Source organism: Heterocephalus glaber, unplaced genomic scaffold (assembly GCF_053883595.1).
Source record: "Heterocephalus glaber isolate CG9 unplaced genomic scaffold, H.glaber_assembly_v1.0 deba00000943, whole genome shotgun sequence".
Classification (NCBI taxonomy): Eukaryota; Metazoa; Chordata; class Mammalia; order Rodentia; family Bathyergidae; genus Heterocephalus; species Heterocephalus glaber.
In genome coordinates this window covers 1,208,504-1,233,173 of record NW_028258175.1, presented here as the reverse complement: position 1 = coordinate 1,233,173, position 24,670 = coordinate 1,208,504, and the positions used below count along the sequence as shown (strand labels likewise).

General features: G+C 50.5%; 1 protein-coding gene across 1 annotated transcript; it reads right to left on the bottom strand.

The window, feature by feature from the left end:
* Nucleotides 1-823: 823 nt before the first annotated feature.
* Nucleotides 824-9,204, bottom strand: LOC101725323 (zinc finger protein 764). The gene is made up of 3 exons (XM_087208812.1): nucleotides 7,072-9,204; nucleotides 6,841-6,954; nucleotides 824-6,153 (listed from the first exon to the last, which is right to left on the bottom strand). Exons 1-3 carry the CDS (start codon nucleotides 7,265-7,267, stop codon nucleotides 5,240-5,242), a joined length of 1,224 nt encoding a protein of 407 aa, XP_087064938.1. The 5' UTR covers nucleotides 7,268-9,204; the 3' UTR covers nucleotides 824-5,239.
* Between the last annotated feature and the right edge of the window lie 15,466 nt (nucleotides 9,205-24,670).

The following is a 24,670-nucleotide window of genomic DNA, read 5'->3' as shown; positions in this document are numbered from 1 at the left end:
CAAAAAAAAAAAAGGTTTAAAAATTGCATCTCTTTTGAACATGTACAGACTTCTTTTGTCATCATTGGCCAAATAATACAGTGTAAAAACTACATAGCATGAGCACTATACTAGGTATTTTAAGTAATCTAAAGATTCTTTAAGGACATGGTAGTCTGTATGTAAATCACACACAAATACCACGCCGCTTCACGTGAGACTCCTGTTTCTTGGATTTGAAATCCACAGGGATCCTGGATTCGGTCCCCCAGATGCTAAGGACAACTGCAGTGCCCTAGCAAAGTTTCGCTTCTTTGGATCATAAACATTTTTGTGCATCATTTTTCTAAAAAGATATTACAATTATTTCAAGCAGTTTTGGGGGTCTTTGGAGCACGAATTAACCCCTACTCTGTGTGTGTGTGTTACTGTGGAGTGAACTCAGGACAGTAAAACCAAGCTGCATCTCCAACCAGCTTTTTATTTTTGGACAAGGTCCTGCCAAGTCCCTTAAATTGCCCAGGCTGGGCTCGAGTTTCCAATCCTCTCACTCCTGGCTAACACCTACTCTTAAGTGGTCTGGTCAAACTAGGGATGGGGAATGTGGTCAAGGACTTTCTTTCTCTCTTTGGCTGCCTATTCAGATGGGATTTCTTTTTCCTTTTTCTTTTTTAAACAGGCTCTCACTATGTAGTTCAGGCTGGCCTCAAAACTCCTGGTGATCCTCCTGACTCAGCCTCCCAAGTGGCGGGATTATAGGTGTGTGCACCTGGCTAGATGCCATTATTTCGTGTAGTTCAGATAAGCATCTCTCCCAATGCACCAATGAACTGTAGGAAAACACTTCCTGGTTTAAATTACTTTACTTCTGGGGCTGAGCTTCAGAGACTCGTGGTAGCAGGAAAGGGAGTGCGCCTTTCGCTGGAGTGTTCACGCCAGGAAATGACCAGCTGAGTGGACTGGAGCTGAAGTTTAAATCTCATCCCCCTAAAGGACTAATAGAAAGTTGGGCGGTGAGAGCAGGAAGCAAAGGGGTTGAGCCTGGTTTCAGAGCCCGGAGCAAGCCTTCCAAACTTCAAAGCCTCAGAGATCCTTAAACAGCAATTACAGCGCCTTTAATCCGCAGGCCGGGGGCGGGGCCGGATCTGGTTTCTTCTGAGGCCGAACTGGAGCTTCAAAGGGCTTCCCCCGCGGCGCTGAGCAGGAGGCAGGGGCTGCGTGCTGAACTAAAACCCGTTACAGAGGTAGCTGCCTGGGCTCCGCTTTCCACCCAGTGCCCTGAGATAAGGCGGCATAAACTACTCCTCCCTAGAAAAAATTAGGTTTAGGGAGGTGGGATCGGATTTGAAAGTTAGTTGAATGTAAATTTGCTACTTTACCTGAAGTGTCTGTGTGTTGTTTTTTCTTTTGGTACCGGGGATCGAACTCAGGACCTTGCACTTGCGAGGAAGGCGCCAGAACTACTGAGCTAAATCCCTGGCCCTTCCTGAAGTGTCTTTTCTCCAAACTTTGGACCTCTTTTGTGGTCTTTCTCCAGGTTAACATCTGGTTTTTTCCTTTTTTTTTTCCTTTTTTTTGTGGTGGTGGTGGTGTTACTGGGGATTGAACCCCGGGGCCTTTGCACTGAGCTACATCCTCAGTGCTTATTTTTTATTTTTATTTTTATTTATTTATTTATTTATTTTGGTACTGGGGATCAAACTTGGGTCCTTGGGTTGAGAGGCAGGCGGCAGAACCACTGAGCTAAATCCCCGGCCCTTATTTTTAATTCTAATACAGCATCTCGAGCCGGGCATGGTGGTGCACACCTGTAATCCCAGCCCTTGGGAGGCTGAGGCAGAAGGATCACTGTGAGTTCAAGGCCAGCCTGGACTACATAGTGAGTTCAAAGACAGCCTGCTATATAGTGAGACCCTGTCAAAACAACAAAAAATAAACAAAAACCTCAACAACAAAACCACAGCATTTCAAAAACAAACAAAAAAACCCACAGCATCTCTTCAAGTCAGTAAATTGCCCAGACTAGGTTCAAACTTGTGACCCTTTGGCCTCAGCCTCCCAGAGTGCTGGGATTACAGCTGTGCACCAGCATACTTGGCTTCTTCCTCTTTAACAGGCCAGACCCAGGGCTGACATGGGTATACAGGCAAGTTCGTAGAGGCCAGCAGAGAACACATGTGCCGTACTCCTGGATGTGCTGTTCCAACCTCAGGGAACAGGGTCTGCCCATAGCTGGCTGCTTCTGCCACCTGCACAGGGCCGGCCCCTGACAAGGGAACTGGTGGTAGATAATGGAGTCATGAGTAATGGGCAGGGTTCTGTGCAGAATCTGGGGACACAGATCCTAAGGTCCCCTCTGGCTACACATCTACCTCAGAAGTTCCTGCCTGGCCCGCTTTGTTCACAATGGTGGGCGCCACAGCGAAGTGTAGATGCAAGGTTTGCTTTTGTCTCGCTGGCCTCGTCCCAGGCTGGTCCCCGCCACCTTTCCTGTGGCCTCCTGTCAGGACCCCAAGGTCCCCAGGCACGGCCCCTGTCCAGATCCAGGCCTGGTGCTATCACAGCTTGCGGGCACAGAGACCTGGCTAGGAGGCTGCCAAGGACCTCAAGAGTGCCGTGAAAACAGTGGCAGTCACAGTGGCATGGGCCTGCATTTCCAGGTCCTCTGGAGGTTGAGGCAGAACTGCTTGAGCCAGAAGTTTGGGGGCAGCCTGGACAATGCAGTGAGGACCCAACTCTTAAAAAAAGAGAAGCTGGAGGGCCAGGGATTTAGCTCAGTGACACAGCACCTGCCTCATAAGCGCAAGGTCCTGAGTTCGATCTCCAGTACAGGAGTGGTGGTGAGGTGGTGGTGGTATATGCCTATAAGCCCAGCACTTGGGAGGCTGAGGCAGGATGGTTGCTTCTAGGCCAGCTTGGGCTACACAGCAAGTTCAAGGCCAGCCTGAACTACATAGTGAGATCCTGTCTCAAAAACAAACAGGAGGGCCAGGGATTTAGCTCAGTGGTTCTGCTGCCTGCCTCGGAAAGCGCAAGGTCCCAAGTTCGATCCCCAGTTACAGATCCCAGGATATGTAATCCCAGGTACACAGGAGGCTAAAGCAGATTACCAAGTTCAAGGCTAGCCTGGACAATTTATTGAAACCTTGAACCGTCTCAAAACACAGTAAGTCCCCGATTTGTTTGTAAACTGACAAAGTGAGTCTTTTACAGTGCACCTACGAAAGTTCATAACTTGAGTGTCTGTAAGTTAGGGTCTTACTGTAAATTTTGCACTTCATCTTAGCCAAAAGCCCAAGAAGTGATTAAAAATAAAATTTTTAAAAGGGCTGGTGATGTAGCTCAGTATAAAGGTCCTGGGTTCAATCCCCAGTCCTACAAAAACAAAACAAAACCAAACACTGCTGAGGCTGTAGCTCAGTGGTAAAGTAGTTGCCTAGCATGTGCTTCAAAGCCCTGGGTTCAATTTCCAATTCCACAAAGCAATAAAGGCAGCAGTAGACTAGGAATTCTGCAGTTGAACTGTGTGGCTTTGGGCAGGTTGCTCAGTGTCCCCAACCTGGTCACCTGGTCAGTGTCCCCAACTGAAAAAGCTAAACTCCCATCCAGTCCAGGCCCATGAGGAGGCCCAGGCTGGGTCTAGCATGGCCAGGCCTGCAGACAGGGCAGGCTCCTGGGCCTCCCCTCCAAAACCATGAGGTGCCCATCGGCTGAGCACACATAACGCACGCTTTGGGGTGAAGACATGCCCGACAGCCTCTTCCTGCCTGGAGGTCTCTCTCCAAGCAAGCTGCTTTCTTCCCAGGCAGTTACAAGAGCAAAATCAGATGACAGAAGAGACAAGTACTTCATAAACCACAAGGCCAAAACAAGTGAGATTTGATATAACGCCTCCCTTTACTTCCCTCCTGCCATCCTTAACACACAACCCCTCTGATGCAGGAAATGAACGTACTACAGACCATGGTTTTCGAATTCAACTGCTGCTCAGCTCCCCCATATTATGGTTTTGTGAGAATTTATGTCAAGTTGCCAAGCCTCTCAGTTTTTCAAGAGAAGGCAATAACCTAGATTTTTGTGATCAGTACCTGGATGTTAAATGTTTGATTTTTGGTACCAGGGACGGAACTTGGGACCTTACGCTTGCGAGGCAAGCGGGGGCACCACTGAGCTAAATCCTCAGCCCTGTTTGTTTGATTTTTTAGACAGGCTGGCCTTGAACTATGTAGTCCAGACCGGCCTCAAACTTGTGATTGTCCTGCGTCAGCCTCCCAAATGTTAGCATTACAAGTAGGCATCACCAGATTTAGGTTCTGATTTTTACTTCTTGACCACTAATTTATAACATTTGAAAATACTGCTTGCATCAAAGTAAATAAAATACCTGCAGGGCCAATTCAGGACTGGGCCACCAGTTTTAACTTCTGTACTAAAGAGACAATGGGTCAAAACCAGGCACATGGCACAGGCCTATAATCCCTGAGCAACATGGTAAGACCTCTTCTCAAAATAAAATTTATATATATGTATATATATACATACACTTTTTTTTGGAGGCAAGGTCTTACTATGTATTCCAGGCTGACCTTGAATTCATGGCAATCCTTATGCCTCAGCCTCCCAATTGCTGGGATTACAAATGCCTGCCACCATACCTGGCTCTCAAAATAAATTTTAGAAGGGCTGGGTGGCTAGACCTGGTGGCACATGCTTGAAATTCCAGCACTCTGAGAAGCTGAGGCAGAAGGCTCACAAGTTCAAGTCCAGCCTGGGCAACTTAGCTAAATAGTGAGACCCTGTCTCAAAAATAAATAAATAAATAAATAAATAGGCCGGGAATGTAGATCAGGGTGAAGAACCCGAGTTCACTCTCTAGTACCTCCAAAAAGGGAGGGGTGAAGGGGGGCTGGGGATGTGGCTCAGTGGTAACACTTTCTTAGCAAACCTAAGCCCTGGGTTTGATCCCCAGCACACACACACAAAAAACACAGAGTCAACAAAGTCCTCCTCAAGGTCCAATGGGGTTCCCACCTCGGCCCTCCCCATAGTAGGGAGCTCTTCTACAGTCTGGTCCAGGGCAGTAGGGAGCAAAGCATCGCAGATGGAGCTGGTGAGGGCCCATGAGACTCCCCAGTCCCCCATCCAGCTCTCGCTAGACTCTGCAACCTTCCTCAAGGCTGCCACAGAGGCTGCCCCAAGCCCATCTGGGGCCTCAGGCAGTGTCTAGATCTTCACCCTTGCCTTGTCATTTTTGAGGTTGTCACCCACACTCCTGGAAAATCTCTGGGTAGTGCTGAAAGCCCACAGGTGGGTCCAGGTCCCGTGGGCCAGGGGCCAGGGGCATAGGCAACCCACTGCCCCCCCCACCCCTGCGGCCCCCGACTCTCGGCCGATGGACCCACTGGTGTTTGGCCATGGCTGACTTCTGGCCGAAGCACCTCCCACACTGAGGACAGGGGTAGGGGCGCTCGCCACTGTGGGTTCGCCTGTGGGCGACCATTTCTGAGCTCTGCCGGAAACAGCGCCCACAGTCTGGACAGGGGTAGGGCTTCTCGCCCGTGTGGGTCCGGACGTGTCGCCGCAGGTCGGAGGCGTGGGCGAAGGCACGGCCACAGTCAGTGCAGGGGAAGGGGGTCTTGCCGCTGTGCACACGCTGGTGCTGGTAGAGGGCAGAGCTCTGGCTGAAGCAGCGGCCGCAGTCAGCACAGCAGTAGGGCTTCTCGCCAGTGTGGACCCGAAGGTGGGTGGTGAGAGCCGAGCGCTGTGTGAAGGCCCGACCACAGTTAGGGCAGCAGTGGGGCCGTTCCCCTCGGTGGATGGCGCGGTGCTTGCTCAGGGAAGAAGCTCGGCCAAAGCCCTTGCCGCAGTCAGGGCACTGGAAAGGCTTCTCGCCCGTATGAGTGTAGAGATGCTCCACCAGCGTGGAGCGCCAGGCAAAGCTCTTTCCACACACGTAGCACCCATGACGCTGGTCTGCTCGTGGGACAGAAGGGTGGGCTCGGAGAGGCGGGCGGCCCCGGTGATGTGCTTTGGAGGGCAGCTCCAAGACATACGGGAGCCCAACAAAGGAGGCTTGGGGACCCTTCAGTCCAGGAGGCCGAGAGTCTGGAGAAAGTGTCTTCTCCAGTGCTTCAGGCACTTCCTTTTCTTTTTTCTCTTCTTTGTTTCTACAATCTGCTGGGAGACAAGGGAAGAGCTCAGACTAGTTCATCCTGGTCCTTGAATCCCAAACTCTGGCATGGTGACACGCAGGCCTCTCAGACACAGCCACCTCTAGACCCATGGGTGCCCCTAGAACTTAGTGCAGCACAAGCAGGGAGCTTGCAGTGACGCCTTTTGTCAGCTGTAGAGACAGAAAGGGGGGAAGGAGCAGTGTATTAGGGCTCGGGGATGCAGAAATGGCACACAGGACAGTGAGAGATGACGACATCTGAGCTGCATCATGAAGAGTGAGTGGACACCTACAGATGTTCCAGGTGTGATCCCAAGTGGCACTGGCAAATCCAGTGAGGCTGGGCATTTTGCAAAGGCTGACAGGATGAACTGAAGGAAGAAAAGAACAGAAGGCAGAAGAAAGTACGCTACAACACAGGAGGTGGCAGAGGAGCCAGCGATGTTGGAGCACAGTCGACAGAGCTTAATGACGAATGAGGGGTGAGGAGGTCAGAAGAGCGCAGGTGCAGGCTGACCCAGCAGGGCCTGAGTCACAAGTATATCCTCTTTGTAGACCTAAGCCAGAAGCCAGACTTAATGGCTTCAGCCAGGAAAGCAATTTAGGGAACAAACTGCTAAGCAGAGAGGGGACCACACTGTGCCAAGCACAGAGACGTTCCCATGGACCGGAATACTCAGTAATTTCACCTGTGTCTGCTTCTGTTGGCCACTTGGGCACCTCTGGATCCTGGGCATCTGGATCCCACAGTTCGGCCTCTCGCTCCACCCAGGAGATCAGCGCTGGCTTGGCGCCTCCACCTCCTAAGGGAGAAGAATCCAAACCCCAGGATTCGAGGTCGTCCCACACACCGACAACCCCCAACGTGCAGGACCCAGAGGAGCCGCGGGGTGTGGGCCAGGCGGGCAGCAGGACCTCACCGAGGGCGCTCAGGAGGACGTAGGTGTCGCGCATCACGTCCCGGTACAGGGCTCTCTGCGTGGGCTGCAGACACCCCCACTCCTCCGGGGAGAAGTACACGGCCACGTCCGCGAAGGTTATGGCCCAGGGCTCCCCGGACTTGGGTCCTGCCTGATTCGGGGCCCAGGGAGGGAGCTGAGCCAAAGGCGGCCCCATGGCAACCACCAGCGCCGGCGGCAGGACACCCGCCTCTCCTAGCGGGTCTGATCACACGCGGCGTCCCGCGCTCACGATCGCCCGCAGGCCGGGCCCAGGAGTCAGAGAGCGGGCATCAGAGCCACTAGAGGCCAGAACCGGCCTTCCGAGGGCCCGCTAGAGTGGATAACGACTGATACAGATGGGCAAAAGGTACATAATCAGAATTTAGGAAAAAATGGCGGCAACGCAGCCTCTCGAATTCTCCTTCCACGCAGTCGTGACCATTGTGACGCGAGCCGGCTTCGCCCTATCGCTTTGCCTTCCCGCCCTCGTCCAAAATGGTCGCAGCGGCTACGCGTGCCAGTCTGAGACGTCCGCCGCGGCGCAACGGCTGCCGGGAGGGGGCGGGGACTCCTCGGGGAGCTCAAGGCGGCTTGAGGCGGGAAGGGCGGCGCTAGCCGTTGAGCGTTTGGGGTTCAGCGGGTCGACGGCTTCTCCGGGCTGTTAAAGAGTCCGGCTCCAGTCCCTTGCGCTCTTGTTCCGTCCTCATCTCAAAAATCGGGTGACAGGAGCCATTTTTAGTGTTCAATAGATAAGTGGAATACATAAAAGAAAACCTTTTCTGTCTACGTGCACACGCGGAGGACGAGGACTCGCCTTCCTACAAGCTTACCTTCTCCCGCGGGAGGACAGGACAGGACGCCGGAGACTGATCTGTCACCTCTCGGCGCCCCGGATCGGAAGGGCGCCGGGCAGGGCTGGAGCTCGAGGTCTCCCTCCCGGAAGCGGGAGGGCAGGGTGCGCGTCGGGGTTGGCTGGGAGCTCGGAGGTGTCGCATCCAAGGCGGCTCCCTGGAGTACACTGGGCCGGCTTGAAGGTTTTGGCGAACTGTGATGTCCTTGGGACAGGACCCAGGATGCTGGGCGCCTGCAGGTATTGAGCTGCGGCACCGATGGGGTTGGAAGAAGGCCCGGGTACCGAAGCTGGAGTTAGACCAGTCTTGCCTGTGAGCCCCGGGGCTCACAATGGTTCCCAAGCAGACTACTGCTAGCCCTTCCGAATGCACTATTCTTTTGATGACAGCTCGGAAACCAGACTCGAAGTTTACCGTCCGTTCCCCAAGACTGCTCATATCGGGCGACAGTCAGACCTGCCGGCCACAGAAGCATCCAGATCCCAACCCCGGAGCCAGTCGGGGTCCCCTGGCTCACCAGGCAGGGGCGGTCCGCGCCTCAAAACAAAGGCTCCTCGAGGCCCAGGCTGTAGCTGTGGCGGCGGCACCTGCCTGGCAAGAGCAAGTCCCTGAGTTCGAGCCCCAGTGCCGAGGGGAAAAAAGGACACACCTGCTAGAGGCCCTACAGACTTGGAGGCAGAAAAGCCGACCGCCTTCATCCTGAACTAGAACACACACTGCCACTCAGCGCAGATGATGCACGTGGTGTGGTCTGACTGGTACTGAGAGGTGGTGCCTATGCTATACCATAAGACAGGCCCTTGCCTTGCCTCCATTTTTTTCCCCCACAGAATGTTTTGTTTTGGAAACGTAAGATTGTGCTGCTGGGCTCCTGCCCAGTGTATCAAAATGGTTTGTGACTGAACTGTGTGACCTTTCAGGAATGCTGTTGAGCCCTGCCCCGCCCCCCCGTCAAGTTTCTGTTAAGCCCTGCCCCCCCCCCCCCGTCAAGTTTCTGTTAAGCTCTGCCCCCTCATAGGAATGTCCTGTAGCTCCTCCCCCTGCTTCGGTGAGCATGCTCACAAGGCATGTGTTTCAGGAATGTTCTGTAATTCTGCCCCTTTGCTTCAGGAATGTTCTATAACTCTGCTCCCTCCCCTTGCAGTGAGTATGCTCACCTACCCTGTAGATCCCTATATAAGGAGGCTCTCATTTCTGGTTGTGTTCAGACTCCTATGAGCCCATCCAGGCTCCTAGATGTAATAAAGTGTTTTTTCTCCACCTCCTCAATTGACTGTCGGATTTTTCCAGTCTTCAAATTATGAGAGCTGTGATGCAGAGTCGCCACACTGAGCTGTAAAGCTCAACTGTGCCTCAGAGCTGCACTACTGAGCTGTAACACTTGGCTAGAGCACTGAGCTGCTCTGCTGTGTTGCAGCATTACCACTGTATGCCTCAAAGACAATTGAGAAAGCAGTTAAAACCCCAGGATTTAATGGCCATCATAAATTCAGGTCATCAAAAATAGGGGCTGAGGGCCGGGGATTTAGCTCAGTGGTTTCACCGCCTGCTGCGCAAGCGCAAGGACCCGGGTTCAATCCCCTGTACCAAAAAAAAATAGGGGCTGGGGATTTAGTTCAGTGGTGCCACCGCCTGCCTAAAGCTCAAGGTCCTGAGTTCGATCTCTGGTACAAAAAAAAAAATTAGTAACACCAAGTTGCTGGGCATGATGGTGCATGGATGTAATCCCAGGACTTGGGAAACAGGCAGGAGGAATGTTGTAAGTTCAAGGCCATGCAGGGCTACGTAGTGAGTTCAAAGCCAGCCTGAAGTACATAGACCCTGTCTCAAAACAAAAAAAAGTAACACCGGCAGCAAAAAAAACACAGATGGTGTTTCTTGCCCAACAGAACATCTCTTGCTCAGTTGGAACTGGGACATTGCCCCCCTTCATGTCTCACCTTTCTAGCTTTCTCAGATTTCAACTTTCCTGGGGATGCTAAGCAACTGGACCCCACAGCTGGGACTACCTGTACGGAGGAGATGAGGACTAGTTTGAGGACTGGGAATCCTGGGAGAAACATCACTAAAGGAACATACCCTGACCACCTGTGCATTTGTTTAATGGAAATGTACCAGGCACCTCTATGTGCCAAGCATTTAGATCTTCTGGGTATTGGAGACATTGTTTTGTTTGTAGCCCAGGCTGGCCTCGAACTCACAGCAAACCTCCTGCCTCAGCCTCCTCAGTGCTGGGATTACAGACCTGCGCCACCATGTCCAACTTGGAGACATTGTTGAACCAAGTGTCTGGTCTAAATTTACGTTAAACTGCTAGTCCTGGGCCGGGGATTTAGCTCAGTGGTTCTGCCACCTGCCTGGAAAGCGAAAGTTCTCAAGTTGGATCACCTGTACCAAAAAAGAAAACCCAAACAAACAAACTGCCGGGCCTGGTGGCACACGCCTCTAATCCCAACATGACTGAGCCAGGAGGATTGCAAGTTTCAGGTCAGCCTGGACTACATAGTGAGTTCAAGGCCACCCTGGTGGAGAACTTTTTTTACATTAAACTGGAGAGCTACCAGATATGCGTTCCACTGGCATTGGCAAAGGTTTTCAGAAGAACTTCTAGACATATCATGCTTAGGGCTATAAAGAGACCAGAGCCACAGTTATAAAGCTTCTAGTATGGGGCAGAACTCCAGGAATTTCTTGGAGGTAGGCTTTGAGGGCATTGAAGGATGCCGGGTTAAATGTCAGAGTGTAGCCTAAGTGGCTTCACATATCTGGAAATAAAGAATTGTTTTTTTGCACCAGGGGTATTGGGCACTTGGAAGGCAGGCCGTGGCACCAGAGTGAAATCCCTGCCCCCCTGCCAAGAATTGTTTTTTTAGTTCAAAGGGATGTTAGCATGCCTTGCACCATTGAGACCATTGTGCGCTTCAGCACTCAGGAGGCTGAGGCAGGAGGATCGCTTCGAGTTCGAAGCCAGCCTGGGCTACATAGTGAGTTCAAAGCCAGCCTGAACTATATTGCGAGACCCTGCGTCAAAAAACAAAAACAAAAAAATTACATCTCAAGACCATTGTGTGATACACCCGGGAAGCCACTGGAGGAGTTTGGCAGGGGAAGTCTTTAGGCTTTTCCCGAGGCCAGTGGGGAAGCGGAGTGAGCCCGGAGCCGCTGTGGAGGCGGGTCAGGCGCTGGGTCTGGGTCTGGCCCACCCACCCATTTATTTTTCGGAGATCCGGTTCTTCTGGACCTCAGGACTGCGCCGGGACGTAGCACCCTGTACCACAGACTCCCCATTGCTACGGGCGCACAGCCACGACGCTCGGGGCCTTTGACCTCTGTCCTCTTTTGTCTGGCCCGTCTTCCAGGGCATCCACCTACGGAGCCACGAGTTACCCTGCTGGGAGAGAAGCTGGGAGAGAAGCGGCTAAAGAAACTAGGGCGGGAGCTTTGGAGGACTTCTCCAAGTCTGGGCGAGCGGAAGGAGCTTCGGTTAGGGCTGCTCTAGCACAGCGAGAAACGCCGGCGAACTCGGTGGTCCCGGGGCCGGAAAATGAAGACGCTCTCAGAAAAGATGGGGGCACCTTAGCTTCTTTTCATGTTGGAAAGAGATTTAACAGCTTGAGTGTCGAATTTGGTGTAAGTGACTTGGTTTGGTCCCCTCGAACCTGTAGTCAGTTTTTTTTTCTTTCGGTACCGGAGATCGAACTCGGGACCTTGCGCTTGCGAAGCAGGCGGCGGAACCACTGAGCTAAATCCCCGGCCCAAGTTGGGTCTTTTTGGAAACTGTCAGCTTCTGTTCCTGTTCCTCGAGGGTCCTTGGCAGTGCTTCTTGGCTGTAGTTAAGATGGCGCTGCCGCTTTGCTGTTTGAACTCAGCGCTGGCAAAGGGAAGCCGTATGGGCTAGGGGAAACCAGACCAGATGGGTCTTACGCCTCCTCCCCGCTTTCTGCCAGAAGACCCACTCAGTGAATGGTGGTTTCAAATGTATTTTTCGAGGCAGGCATGCTGTCCCAGGCCTGTAATCCAAGCACTAGGGAGGCTGAGACAGGAGGATCACTGCGAGTTTGAGGCCAGCCTGGGCTACATTGTGAGTTCGAGGCCAGCTTGGATTACGTAGTGAGACCTTTTCTCCAAAAACCAAACAAAATAAAATGTATTCTTTGCAAACTTGTTTTTGCCGTGCTAGTGCTAGTGCTAGTGCCTTACAGTTCAGGCATGTTAGAGGTTGGTGCTGCACAGGTGGTAAAGAATTTACCAGTAGTCAAGAAATATAGAAAAGTTGAGAATTTATTGATGAACTGCAAGAGAACAGTGGTCGAGTTCAAAGACCCCGTTGTCAGGGTGAAAGGGTAAGACTTTTATATTCAATTTTAATGTGAGGAGGGTTCTGGAAGTGACCTCTGAGGAGTGACGAATCGGGTCATGGTGGAGCTGTTGTCCACTCATCCCAGTTTTAAGGATAGCCAGGTGTTACTTGAAGACTAAATGTTTTGTTTAGCAGGGTCCAGTGCCCTTGGGGTTGCTAGAAAGTGTTTCTGAATAAAATTAATTATCAAACATGGAAAGTGATTAATGTTAGTGGTTAAGTGGATCTGAATAAAATATGTAAGTTTGAGCTTGAAAGAGACTTTTGATGTCATGCTGGGACAAGGGAAGAAATGGTATTCTTTAAAACAGGACAAGTAGATCATCTAGTCACCATTCTTTTCTTTTTTTTTTTTTTTTTTGGTACCGGGGATCAAACTCAGGTCCTTGCGCTTGCAAGGCAGGCAGCAGAACCACTGAGCTAAATCCTCAGCTCCAAGTAGATCATCTAGTGATGAATGCCTAATTTTTGTGTATAGCTTACAATGTGGAAAGTTAATGTTCAGCTACAGACTCATCCCTCAACTGCAATGTCCCTTTAAAGAAACGTTGGTGAAATATCCACGATTCCCCACAGTTAGTTTATTCCCGTGTTTAAGACAGGGTCTCAGTGATCCTGCCTCAGCCTCCTGAGTACTGGGATTACAGGCATGCACTGCATATAGTTTATTTCTTTTAAAAAATTGTTTTTGATACATGGTAGGGAGGAATATTCAATGATGTCTCCTCCCACCTTATTCCTTTATTTATTTATTTTTTGGTACCGGGGATCGAACTTGGGACCTTGTGGTTGTGAGGCAAGCAGCGGAACCACTGAGCTAAATCCCTGGCCCATTCCTTTATTTATTTAGTTAGTTACTTAATTTTTTTTGGTACAGGAGATCAAACTCGGGTCCTTGCACTTGCACAGCAGGCAGCGAAACGACTGAGCCAAATCCCCGGCCCCAGTTACTTAATTATTGGAGACAGAGTCTCACTTTGTAATTCAGCCTGGCCTTGAACTATGTAGCCCAGGCTTCCCTCAAACTTGTGATCCTCCTCCCTCAGCCTCCTGAGTGCTGGGATTACAGGATCACCCTGTCTCAAGAAGAAACTGAGGAGGGCCGGGGATTTGGCTCAGTGGCACTGCACCTGCCTTGCAAGGGCAAGGTCCTGAGTTCAATCCCCGGTACCAAAAACCCCCCCAAACCAAAAAGAAACAGGACACAGGGTTGGGCACCTTTCAGTGTCTTACAGTTCAGAGTTATTGGAAAGAAAACTGAAGTGTGGGTGTTCCTCAAGGTCAGATGACCTATGAATGATTGCAGGTCTTCGGAGTCCTAAATATGAGCCTTTGCCATCACCTGCACTTGTCCTTCCCAGTTGGAACTGGGACTGGCCTGTCCCAGAGAGGCAGAGCTCAAGTTTGGAGTGTGCTGACCCCTGCTGGCCATGTGAGGAGGTAAGATTGGCCTTGGGCCTGCCTGACCACTGTGAGGCCCTGAGTCCAATCAGTTGACTGCAAATTAAAAAAAAAAAAAAAGACACAGGGCGTGGTGGTGCACACCTGTGATCCCAGCACTCAGGAGGCAGGGGCAGGAGAATCACTGAGTTCAAATTCAGCGTGGGCTACATAGTTAGACCCTGTCTCAAAAAAAAAAAAAAAAGGGCCGGGGATTTAGCTCAGTGGTTCCGCCCCTTCGCCCCTTGCCTCCCAAGTGCAAGGTTCTGAGTTTGATCCCCAGTACCAAAAAAATAAAAATAAAAATAAAAATAAATAAGTTGGGGTGGAGATTTAGCTCAGTGGTTTCGCTGCCCACTTCGCAAGTGCAAGGACCCGAGTTTGATCCCTGGTACCAAAAAAAAAAAAATGACTGCAGGAGTGATGGCCCACGTCTGAAATCCCAGCACTGGGGAGGCTGAGGCATGAGGATCACTGCAAGTTCAAGGCCAGCCTGAGCTGCATGGTGAGACCCTGTCTCAAAAATAAATAAATAAATATATACTAAAATTACGACTGTATAAAAATTAGATGAATTGGGCCAGGGATTTAGCTAAGTGGTTCTGCCGCCTGCCTCACATGTGAAAGGTCCTGAGTTCAATCCCCGGTACCAAAAAAAAAAGAGTCCTTGCAACCCCCAAATTAGATGAATTACTGGATGACAGGACTCATGCCTTCATGTTCCAGTTAAATGCGCCTCAGGAGTTCTCATTTCTGGCCTCTCCAAAAAGAACTGTGGCTGACTATATGGGAGCTGCACAGCTCTGCGATTCTGTCAGGGAGGGAGCCAACTTGAGGGGCAAAGGGGCTGGGCGTCCAGGGTCCCCTGCTTTGCCAGTTCCAGTTGATAAAGAGAGAAAGACCTCAGTGGATGACGCATCGTACTTCTGTGTCAGAATCAGACCCGAAGCTGCCCCACAGAGCACAGTGACATTTTAAGGCCACACATTGTGCCTACATCCGATGTCAGAAAGTGAGCTTAGGGCCAGGGATGCAGCTCAGCAGCATAGCACCTGCCTGGCAAGTGTGAAGTCCTGAGTTCAATCCCTGGTACCAGATGGGGTGGGGGTGGGGCTTTTTTTTTTTGAGACAGGTCTCACTGTGTAGCCCCGGCTGGCCTTGAACTCCCACCAGTCCTCCTGCCTTAGTCTCCCTGGCCCTGGGATCACAGCTGTGAGCATTCATGTTTGTTTGTTTGTTTGTTTTTGGTACGGGGATTGAACTTGGGTCCTTGCACTTGCCCAGCAGGCGTTGAAAGCACAGCTAAATCCCCGGCCCTACTTTTTTTTTTCTTTGGTACCGGGGATCGAACTCAGGACCTTGCACTTTCGAGGCAGGTGGTGGAACCACTGATGACCGAACCTCCATCAGGCGGAGACCTGATTGAGATTCCTGTGTGATTAAGGCCCCTGAGGGAACACTGACCCATGAAAGAACCAAGGAAGACATTTTTGAGATAACCAACAATCCAAAGCATCATTAATTACCCCAGCTTCCTCAACCCCAGGAGTAACTTTTCCATGCATAAAAAGATATCCAGGGCTGGGGATTTGGCTCAGTGCCACCACCTGCCTCAAAAGTGCAAGGTTCCGAGTGCGATCCTGAAACCAAACAAAGGTATCCAGATTCACACAACATGCAGATGCCGTTGTGGCACTGCCTGCCTTCTCATTTGAAGGCATAACTATATATCTTCTTTACAGCAATTCTACCCATTGTTCTTTGTGGCTGCCTTTTTTTTTTTTTTAATACAGGGTCTCACTATGCAGTCCAAGGTGGGCTTGAACTCACAGCAGTCCTCCTGCCTCAGCCTCCAGAGTGCTAGAATTATGGGCCTGCACCACCACACTTGGCTTCCCTCTGTGTCCTGACAGAATTCTTTATCAAGGGCACAGAGAACTGTGGACCAGGAAGTGAGCAGCTGGTCCCTTGCTGTATAGGACCTGGCCCCCCGGCCTGCAACAGTTTGACTAAAGAGATTAATAGTTTACCTTACTCGGTCACTTCCTGTGAGTCAGAGCCTGCAGTAAGTGTTCTTGCCTGTTAACTCCTTTAACCCTCACCGCCTCAGAGACGGCCCTCTCCAGGACCAGGAAGCTAATGGCCAGAGAGGTTACCTTGCTGAGGGTGTAGAGTTGGTAAGTGGTGGGCAGGGCCACTCCAGAACTCACGCTGGACCACCTGATACGGCACACCTGAAACCATAGCACTCTAGAAGGCTGAGGCGGGAGGAATACAAGTTCAAGGCCAACATGAGCATAGGGGCCAGGGATTTACCTCAGTGGCACCGCACCTGCCTCGAAAGCGCAAGGTCCTGAGTTTGATCCCTGGTACCAAAATAATAAAAAAGAGGCCAACATGAGCAATTTAGTGACCCAGTAAGACCTGGTTTTAAAAAATAAGAGCACTGAAGCTGTAGCTTGGTGCAGAGGCCCATTCCCCAGAACCTGGAAAAACAAAATCTAGCAACCAGGGAGAAGTGGGATTTTTGCCCAGGTTACTGAGATGGAGCTGTAATGTGGGGTAGTGCAAAAAGCAGGGACCTAGGAGCCCAGAGCAGCTGCTTCTGTTCACAACCACAATTCCACAGTCACAGAAATGTGAAGAGGAAAAAAGTAAAATGTCAGGTTAATGAAATGTATTCGGAAGTAAATGATACTGTGTTCCGGGATCCTGTGAGGGGAGGAAAGTCGTTCCCAGTGTTGGGGAGGTTTGTAAAGTGCCTGGGAGACAGAGCGCGGTGGCTGCCCTGGCAGCTGGGCTCATCCTGCTGAAGCCTTTGCAGCTTTAAGCCTGCAACTTCCTCGCAGGTCCCTGAGCTCCCAGTCTGTTCCCTTTCCCACCTGTCTGGCACTGCAGCCTATACAGGGAAAAAGGACTGGGAAGCTGGGCGTGGGGGTGCACACCTCTCATCCTAGCACTCAGGAGGCTGAGGTGGGAGGATCACAAGTTTGAGTATAGCTTGGGCAACCTAGTGACTTAGGAAGACCCTGTAGCAAAATAAAAAAGGGCTGGAAAGGTAGCTCAGTGCGAAGGCCCAGGTTCAATCCCCAGTACTGAAAAGAAGGGACTGGCATATCAGGAGGTTTGGGCTCCAGGTGCCTCTGCCATGAACTCAGTCATGTGGTCTTCACCCAGTGTCCTCCTGTCTAGGGCTCGGCGCTCACACTGCTCTGCGGAACACTGTGGCCGTGAGATGCTCGGGGAGACCCGACCCTTGCCCTGGCCATCTGGCGTCCCCTTTAGCATACTCGTATTTAAGGTGCAGGGAAGTCTGCAGGAGAAACCCACTGCAACCCTGATTCCCACACTCGGACTCGCAGCTTTGCACCTTTCCACCTGAGGACTGAGCCCAGGGCCTTCACTCCAGCCCGCCCCAGCCTTTTGTTTTGTTTTGTTTTGTTTTGTTTTGGTTAGTGAGAAGGGGTCTCATTGACTGCCCAGGCTGAGATCAGGTGTGTGCCACCCCACCTGAGCCAGCTGGTCTTTTTCAGACAAATCAGATCACCTTCACACTCTGCTTAAACCTAGGCAGTTTACAGGAAGCACATAAACAAGTCACTTTCACATATAGAGAACTGTGAGAGCAGCCACAGGGTGGCCTCTGTGAAGCCTCTGACACCCTTTCTCTTGGGCACTTTCACAAAGTTAACTTCACCTGGGCGAGGTGGTACAAGCCTGTGATCCCAGCACTCAGGAGGCTGAGGCGGGAGGATTGCCATGAGTTTGAGGCCAGCCTGAGCTACATAATGAGTTCAAGGCCAGCCTGAATTATAAAGCAAGACCCAGGCTGGGGATTTAGCTTACTGGTGCCACGCTTGGCTCGCAAGCACAAGATCCTGTTTGATCCCTGGTGCTGCAAAAAAAACCCCAAAAACAAGACCCTGTCTGGAAAAAAAAGTCAACTTCATAGACACAGAATGTGGTTGCTAGGGCCTGGGAGAAGGGGAGAGTATCAGCTAGTGTTTCACGGGCGCAGTATTTTGTAGGGAACAGGGAAAGGGGACATTACTAGAACCTCTGCAGTCAGTCCTAGTCTCCTGCGAGCCATGACAGCATAAGGCAAATTAATTAATTAGACAGAAAAGATAGAAAAATGAGACTTAGAGAAGAAGCTGAGCTTTGGGTCCAATCAGTGCTGCTCTGGGTGGCAAAATCGAAGCCCGAGCTTGCCGCGCCTTTATTCAGTATATCGGGAGAAACAAATGTGAACAAACAGGTGATGCAGAGTACGGCAGGGTGAAATCCTGATGAAAAGGCAAGGTTTCCTTGATAAAGCTCTTTACCGCTTGTCTTGAGAGGATGGAAGGCACACCAGGAGCCTTGGAGACAAAGTAAAGCTTTATTTACGCTGGTGGACCAGCCTGTGTTCATGCAGGATACTGGCCCTGTCCACCGCTTGAACAAAGTAGATATACACTTTGGGAGGGGGCATTACAAGTGAGGTACTGTCAGTGTACATTCATTGGTTACAGAACGAACTCTGGTCCTTGTGCTTGTGAGACAGGCAGCAGAACCACTGAGCTAAATCCCCGACCCACATTGGTTACAGAATGTGATTACGCATTAACAGGCAGAATCAAACCTGGCATTGGCTCACATATAATATTGGCAGCAGGTTCATTGGGTAATTTAAAATACGGGGGTTAATACCTCATTTGTATCTGGGCAGAAAGACAAAACTACTTTAGAGACAAAGACATTCCTGAGATGCAGAAGTTGGCTCAGGCATGCCCAGGCATGTCAGGTGGGACAGGCCTGGACATTTGAACAAAGAAAATTTTAAGTAGGGAATTTCCCACACTAAGTCTTGCTTGAACTACAGAGGCAAAATTCCCTTCACTGAACAATGAGGAACTGTGTGTTCCTCGGGGGATGTCTCCAGCTGGTGTAATCCTGCCCCGGAGCATCACCACATCATTGGGGATTTAGCTGTGACCGGAGGCAAAAATGGAGTCAGGTGTCAATACGTCATAGCTGGCCTATAGGCAGGAAACTAAGCCTAATTGTAATTTTTAGGGTTTTTTTTGGTACCGGAGATCGAACTCGGGTCCTTGTGCTTGCACAGCAGGCGGTGAAACCACTGAGCTAAATCCCTGGCCCCTAATCGTAATTTTAATTGTGAAATGATTTTCCCCAAAATAATGTAGACCTGCTCCCAACAGGATTTCTCTGGAGGAGGATGAAATGTTCTGGCACTGGGCATGGCGGTGCACACCTGTGATCCAAGGACCCTGACAGGCTTAGGCTAATCAAGCTGGGCCATTTGCTGATTTTGAAAGGCCTTGCCTTGGAATAACAAAGGGGCAGTGTAAAGGTCCTGGGACCAATCCTCAGTACTAGGAAAAAGAGCTCTGTCACCTGCTGGTGGTGTTTCGGTCAGTAGCGGGCAGTGAGTCCACTGTGGCCACACCGGCTGGTGACTCGGCACGCTTCTTAGCCGAGGTAAGTATTGCCAGGTAAAAGGCCGAAAACCAAGACCAGACCAGGCCACAACAAACCTTTATTGGAGGGATGATCTGCCGAACTGCCTCTAAACAAAGGAGAGACAAAAAGCAATATGGCGGGGACAGGGAGCGCTTCTTATAGGAGCTGGGGTGGGGTTGAGTGAGGTAGTGGCTAGGGACTGGGGGAGCCTGTGACGTCACTAGTTGCTCGGAGGAGAGCAAGTATTAGGTTACTCTTTTGGAGGGAATAGGGCATGTTGGGACAAAGAAGGTCGTCCTTTGGTGGGAGAAGCCATCTTGGGGTGGCTTTAGGTGGGGAGCAGGGCATTATGGGAAGAAGAAGGCAGCTATTATATATAGCAGCCACCCTGAATTAGAGGGAAATCTATCAAGTATGAAGTGGCACCCGGAGGCAGTCAGACCAAGGAAGAGAGCGGCACTCAGAGAATGGGAGGGAAAGTAGGTTTCTCGCTAGCTAGGGGCCCAGGGAAGCACCTTCCAGAGGGTGAGCCCTGTTTCTGAGTTTGCTCTCACATTTATGTATTTTTTAGCCAGGGCCAGGGAGCAAGCACGATTTTACAGAAGCGGAATTTAGCAAAGGGTGGGGAGGTGGAGGTAATGTTGCTTTTTCACTTTTTCTACAGTTTATCTTTAAGACATAGGGAGATAGAGCGGTAGAGGCAGGTGTTGTCTCAGCAGTTCACCTCCCGGGCACAGTGACCTTCTTGGTCTAGCAGGAGAGCAAGCCCCAGACTGTCAGTCCTGAGACTGTCCAGCTCTGAGACTGTCAGGCCCTGCTTTGTCCTCTGTTCCTTTCCAGTTCAAGTACTTTATGAGGTTCATTCACCCAGTGATCAGATTGCCCAGGGCCGCCTTTTCAGAGCACTCCCTCATTAATCAGTGCTTGACTACTTAAAAGCACTGACCTGTACACTGTGAGACCAAAGCGACTCCATTTTGCTAAAATCCACCATTCCCCTAGCCTCTCAAATTAATGGTTAAAATGTGTTTGCTCTAGAACAAAAGATACAATCTGTAACAAATCAAAGTTCCTAAATTAATTACTCAGCCATCTGTTTACCCAGGAAATGAACGTCCTGGGCTCACTATCTGTAGGAACCCTCTGTCAATGTGCTGACTGTCAGTGCTGGGTGGTCGTGACCATTAGTCACCGTGTCTGCTGACCATCAATACGTGACAGTTGCCCACTAACCTTTGTCCTTCTTTTCTTTTGTAAAACCTATACATAATCCCCCCTTACCCCTGATGAGTTCAGCCAATCAAAAATGTACACTTCATGCTTGCTAAATGTTAACCAATCATGTAACTGCTAAGTGGAAAATCTCCAAACCTTGCTGTAACCTCTATAAAAACCCTGCTAATTTGGAACTCGGGGCTCTCAATCTCGATCTGCTGTGTCGGTGACAATTGAGAGTCCCTGCTTAAGCTTGAATAAACGACCCTCGTGTGCTTACATCGGAAACGGCCTCCTGGTGGTCTTTGGGACTTTGCAATCTGGGCACAACAACACTTGGAACTGTTCGGGAGGCCTGGGATGTATCTCAGTGGCAGAACACTTGCTGGTACCCGAAAGGCCCTGGCACCGCCCCAAAACAAAGTTTAAATGGTAAATTTTATGTTGTATATACTTTACCGCAAAACAAAAATCAATGGTTTCTCGGTGTATTTAAAACCAAATCCAGCCGGGGATGTAGCTCAGTGTCGCCACGCATGCCTGGCAAGGGCAAGTCCTGAGTTCGATCCCTGGTACCAAAATAAATAAATAAATAAATAAAAATAAAACCAAATCCACACTTGGCCTCATGGCAAGCAAGAGCCTTGGGACCAGCCCTGCCCTCTCCCTTCATCCATCTGAGGGTCTCCACTCAGTCGCTATGTCCAGCTGCAAGTCCTTCCTGTACCCACTCACCCCCAGGGCAGAGCACCCCATTGCTGGTCCTCTATGCACTGCCCGAATCCCCACCTGAGACCTCGCCCCCCAGGTCCCACCCTGTCGCCCCGAGGCTCCTCATCTCTTTACTTTGGAAGTCACAGGAACCAAACCAGAGGCCTCACACTCGATAGAGGTGCTCCACCACGGAGCTGCACCTCAGCTATCAAGCTCTCAGAGACATCTGAGGGCGATCAATCCCCCCGACTGCCTAGAGGGGGAGGACTGAAGAAGAAAAAAGACAACAGTGACCTGCGTAATTTCAAAGCATATGGGGGAGCAGCAAAGACAAAGACTCCCCAAGCCGGCTGCCATGTGCTGGGTGCACACAATAATCGGAGGGAACATCGGGTGACTCAGGGCAGCCGTGCTCTGTGTTGCTGAAGACCTTAGGTCCATGAGCATCTGCTGTCGCCGAGGGCGGTAAGGACAGCGCTACACTGGGACTCAGGGCGAGAAAGCCGGCTAACGACGAATCTGTCCTCCCCCAGGTGAGACCTTTCTCTTTTTTTATTACTACTCGGTTCTCAAATAACCAGGATGTCTTCAGCCGATGTGCTCTTGCCCTTGAGCATCGCAGAACACGGGATCAACTTGTGACCAGAGGTACACGGAGACATGTTTCCTCATACCACAGGGCAAGAAGACACTGGGCCTTAGACAGCTATAATGTCGTACTTTAATTATGAAATGATTTTCCCCCAAAATTATGTAGAATGGCTGTGGACACCGAGCCCTGGCCCATGGTGGTTACCATTTGTAATTGTAGTTCTTATGGCTGTGTCTTGATGTCCCCCTAAATCCCATGCGGTCACAGGTGGGGCTTTTCAGAGGTGGCTGGATCTTGAGTCTGTGATACATGGTGGACTGCTAGGCTCAAGGGCACTAGGATTAAGGGCTCAAGTGCTGCCCACCCTAAGTAGTTTGGGTAAGATAAAAGGGGCAGAGAGACGCTGTTAAGGCCCCTTGTTGCTTTGCCACTCTCTGCCTGCTATGAACTGTTCTCTGTGATGCCACCCTGCCTAGGAGCCAGCCAATTATGGACTGAAACCTCTATAAACTGTGAGCTAAATAAATATTTTCTTTCTTTTTTTTTTTTTTGGTACCAGGGATTGAACTCAGGTCCTTGTGGTTGCAAGGCAGGCGGCAGAACCACTGAGCTAAATCCCTGGCCTAAATAAACATTTTCTCAAAAAAACCCCCAAAAAACAAAAAAACCCATTTTCTCCTTTAATTTTGATTGTCGGGTATTTTGTCTCAGCAATGAGAGAAAAGTAACCAAGACAATAGTGCCTTGTTTAATTGGGTGTGGTGGCACATACCTGTGATGCCAGCACTCTGGAGGCTGAAGCAGGAGGATTGCCAGGAGTTCAAGGGCAGTCTGAGCTACATAGTACTGCACAGGGAGACCCTGCCTGGAAAGAAAAACAAAAGTACCTTGTCTATGCTTTGTTTTTTGTTTTGTTTTGGTTTTTTTTGGTACCGGGGATTGAACTTGGGTCCTTGCGCTTGCAAGGCAGGTGGCAAAACCACTGAACTAAATCCCCGGCCCTGTTTTTTATTTGTTTTGTCTTGTTTTTCATTCTTTGGAGACAGTGTCTTGGTAGGCAGCCCAGGCATCCTTGAACTCCAATATCCTCCTGCCTCAGCCTCCCCAGCACTGTGATTACAGGTGTGTACCTTCATGCTCAGCTATGCTCTGGTTTTATCACTTGTTTATCCCTTTCCTCCTAGAATGAAAGAGGATAGCTCCAAGAGGATTCCTGTGTCCGTTCTCTCTGCTATGTCCTGGCATGCAGGATAGCAACTAGTAGGTGGTAAATGCTTCGTAGATAGTTGTTAAGTGGGCAGTGAGCAAGAGCAGGGAGCCTGTGCTGGACCGGCGCTCTGCTCTTCCAGCCCCTCCCCAGGACTGGGCACCCCTTGACCTTCAACTCTCCCACCCCTGGCTGCCCCGACCCACACACGACTGGGGCTCCTTTGCTCCTGCTCTCCATGCTTGCACCTTCTTGGATCTTGCTTGCTCACAGCTCCTATGTGAGGTGTGCAGAACATAAGGCAAAAGCCCCTCCTGTGTCTTCTTTCTCAGTTCCAGGTCTCCACCCTCTACCCCAGCTCCTGATGACCTCCACAGATCTGTGCCCGGACCCCTCCCATAGGGCCTGCTCCACACAGCTTTCCAAGGCACCTGTGAAATGGCCCTGCTCCTGCTCCATGATGTTCTGTGGTTCCTCAGTGCCTGAAGATAAATCGAGTTCTGCTGCAGAGATCCACTGCCCTGTAAGATTTTACCCCATCCCTCAGCTACATGTTTTCTATTATTCCACATCTTCCTCCTGGGGATAGAACCCAGAAATGCTCTACAACTGAGCTACATCTCTTGTTCTATATTTTATTTTTGTTTTGGGTACCGGGGATCGAACTCGGGTCCTTGCGCTTGTGAGGCAGGTGGCGGAACTACTGAGCTAAATCCCTGGCCTGTTCTGTATTTTAAATTTGGGGACAAGATCTTGCTAAATTGCTGAGGTGGGATTCAAATTTAGGGTACTCCTGCCTCAGTCTGCCTAAGTACTGGGATTCTAGGCATGTGCCGCCATGCCCAGCTCTGGTTCCAGTGGAACTGCTTCCTGCTCCCGTACATGCTGTCTGGGGGAGAGCCCATCGCTCCTTCTCATTCTTCAAGACCAGTTCATATCATCGTCTCCAGGAAAACTTCCTTGATTCAGAAGACTTGCCAGTCTCCTCTAGGTCCTCTCACACACTGTTTTGTGCTGCATCACAATAACAAGAACCAGTATTTATTAAACCCTCAAGTGAAGCCAAGAATGGTGAGTGTCTGCAAGTGCCCAGTACCCGGGAGGCTGAGGTCAGAAAACCACTTGAGCCCAAGGGTTCAAAGCCAGAGAGCACAGCTCACAAAGGGGTGGGGAACAAGGGGGGGTCACCCTTGCTTAGCAAGTACAAGAATGGGTTGGTTTTTTTTTGGTGCCAGGGATCGAACTCAGGTCCTTGCACTTGTGAAGCAGGCAGTGAAACCACTGAGCTAAAACCCTGGCCCAGAAGGCTGGGTTTGATACTCAGCACCGAAAACAAAACAACAAAATCCCAGTAAAGTGCGTGGTTGTATGCTACATAATTTCATTTAATCCTTACACCAACCTTATGAGATACTTGCTATTATCTCAGTTTTACTTTTTTTGGGGGGGGGTACCGGGGATCGAACTCGGATCCTTCCACTTGCAAGGCAGGGGGTGGAACCACTCAGCTAAATCCCTGGCCCCTATTATCCCAGTTTTAAAGATGAGGAAACTGAGGCACAGAAAGGCGACTTGAGCAAGGAGTGATCTGCCCAAGATTGCACAGCACAGAGCAAGTGAGTTAGGACTGGTCCCGGATGGTCTGATTCAACCTTATTCCTCACTGTTCCTTACATTCTTTCTGTGAAACAAGCCTGCCTTGTTCTCCTTCTGCTGGAAAATCTGCCCCACGC

Excerpts from the sequence above, each read along its gene's own strand:
- LOC101725323 (XM_087208812.1), bottom strand. The coding sequence starts at position 7,267 with ATGGGGCCGCCTTTGGCTCAGCTCCCTCCCTGGGCCCCGAATCAGGCA. Across the intron at positions 6,955-7,071 it reads CGTCCTCCTGAGCGCCCTCG|GAGGTGGAGGCGCCAAGCCA; the intron begins GTGAGGTCCTGC and ends CTTCTCCCTTAG. Across the intron at positions 6,154-6,840 it reads GCCAACAGAAGCAGACACAG|ATTGTAGAAACAAAGAAGAG; the intron begins GTGAAATTACTG and ends GTCTCCCAGCAG.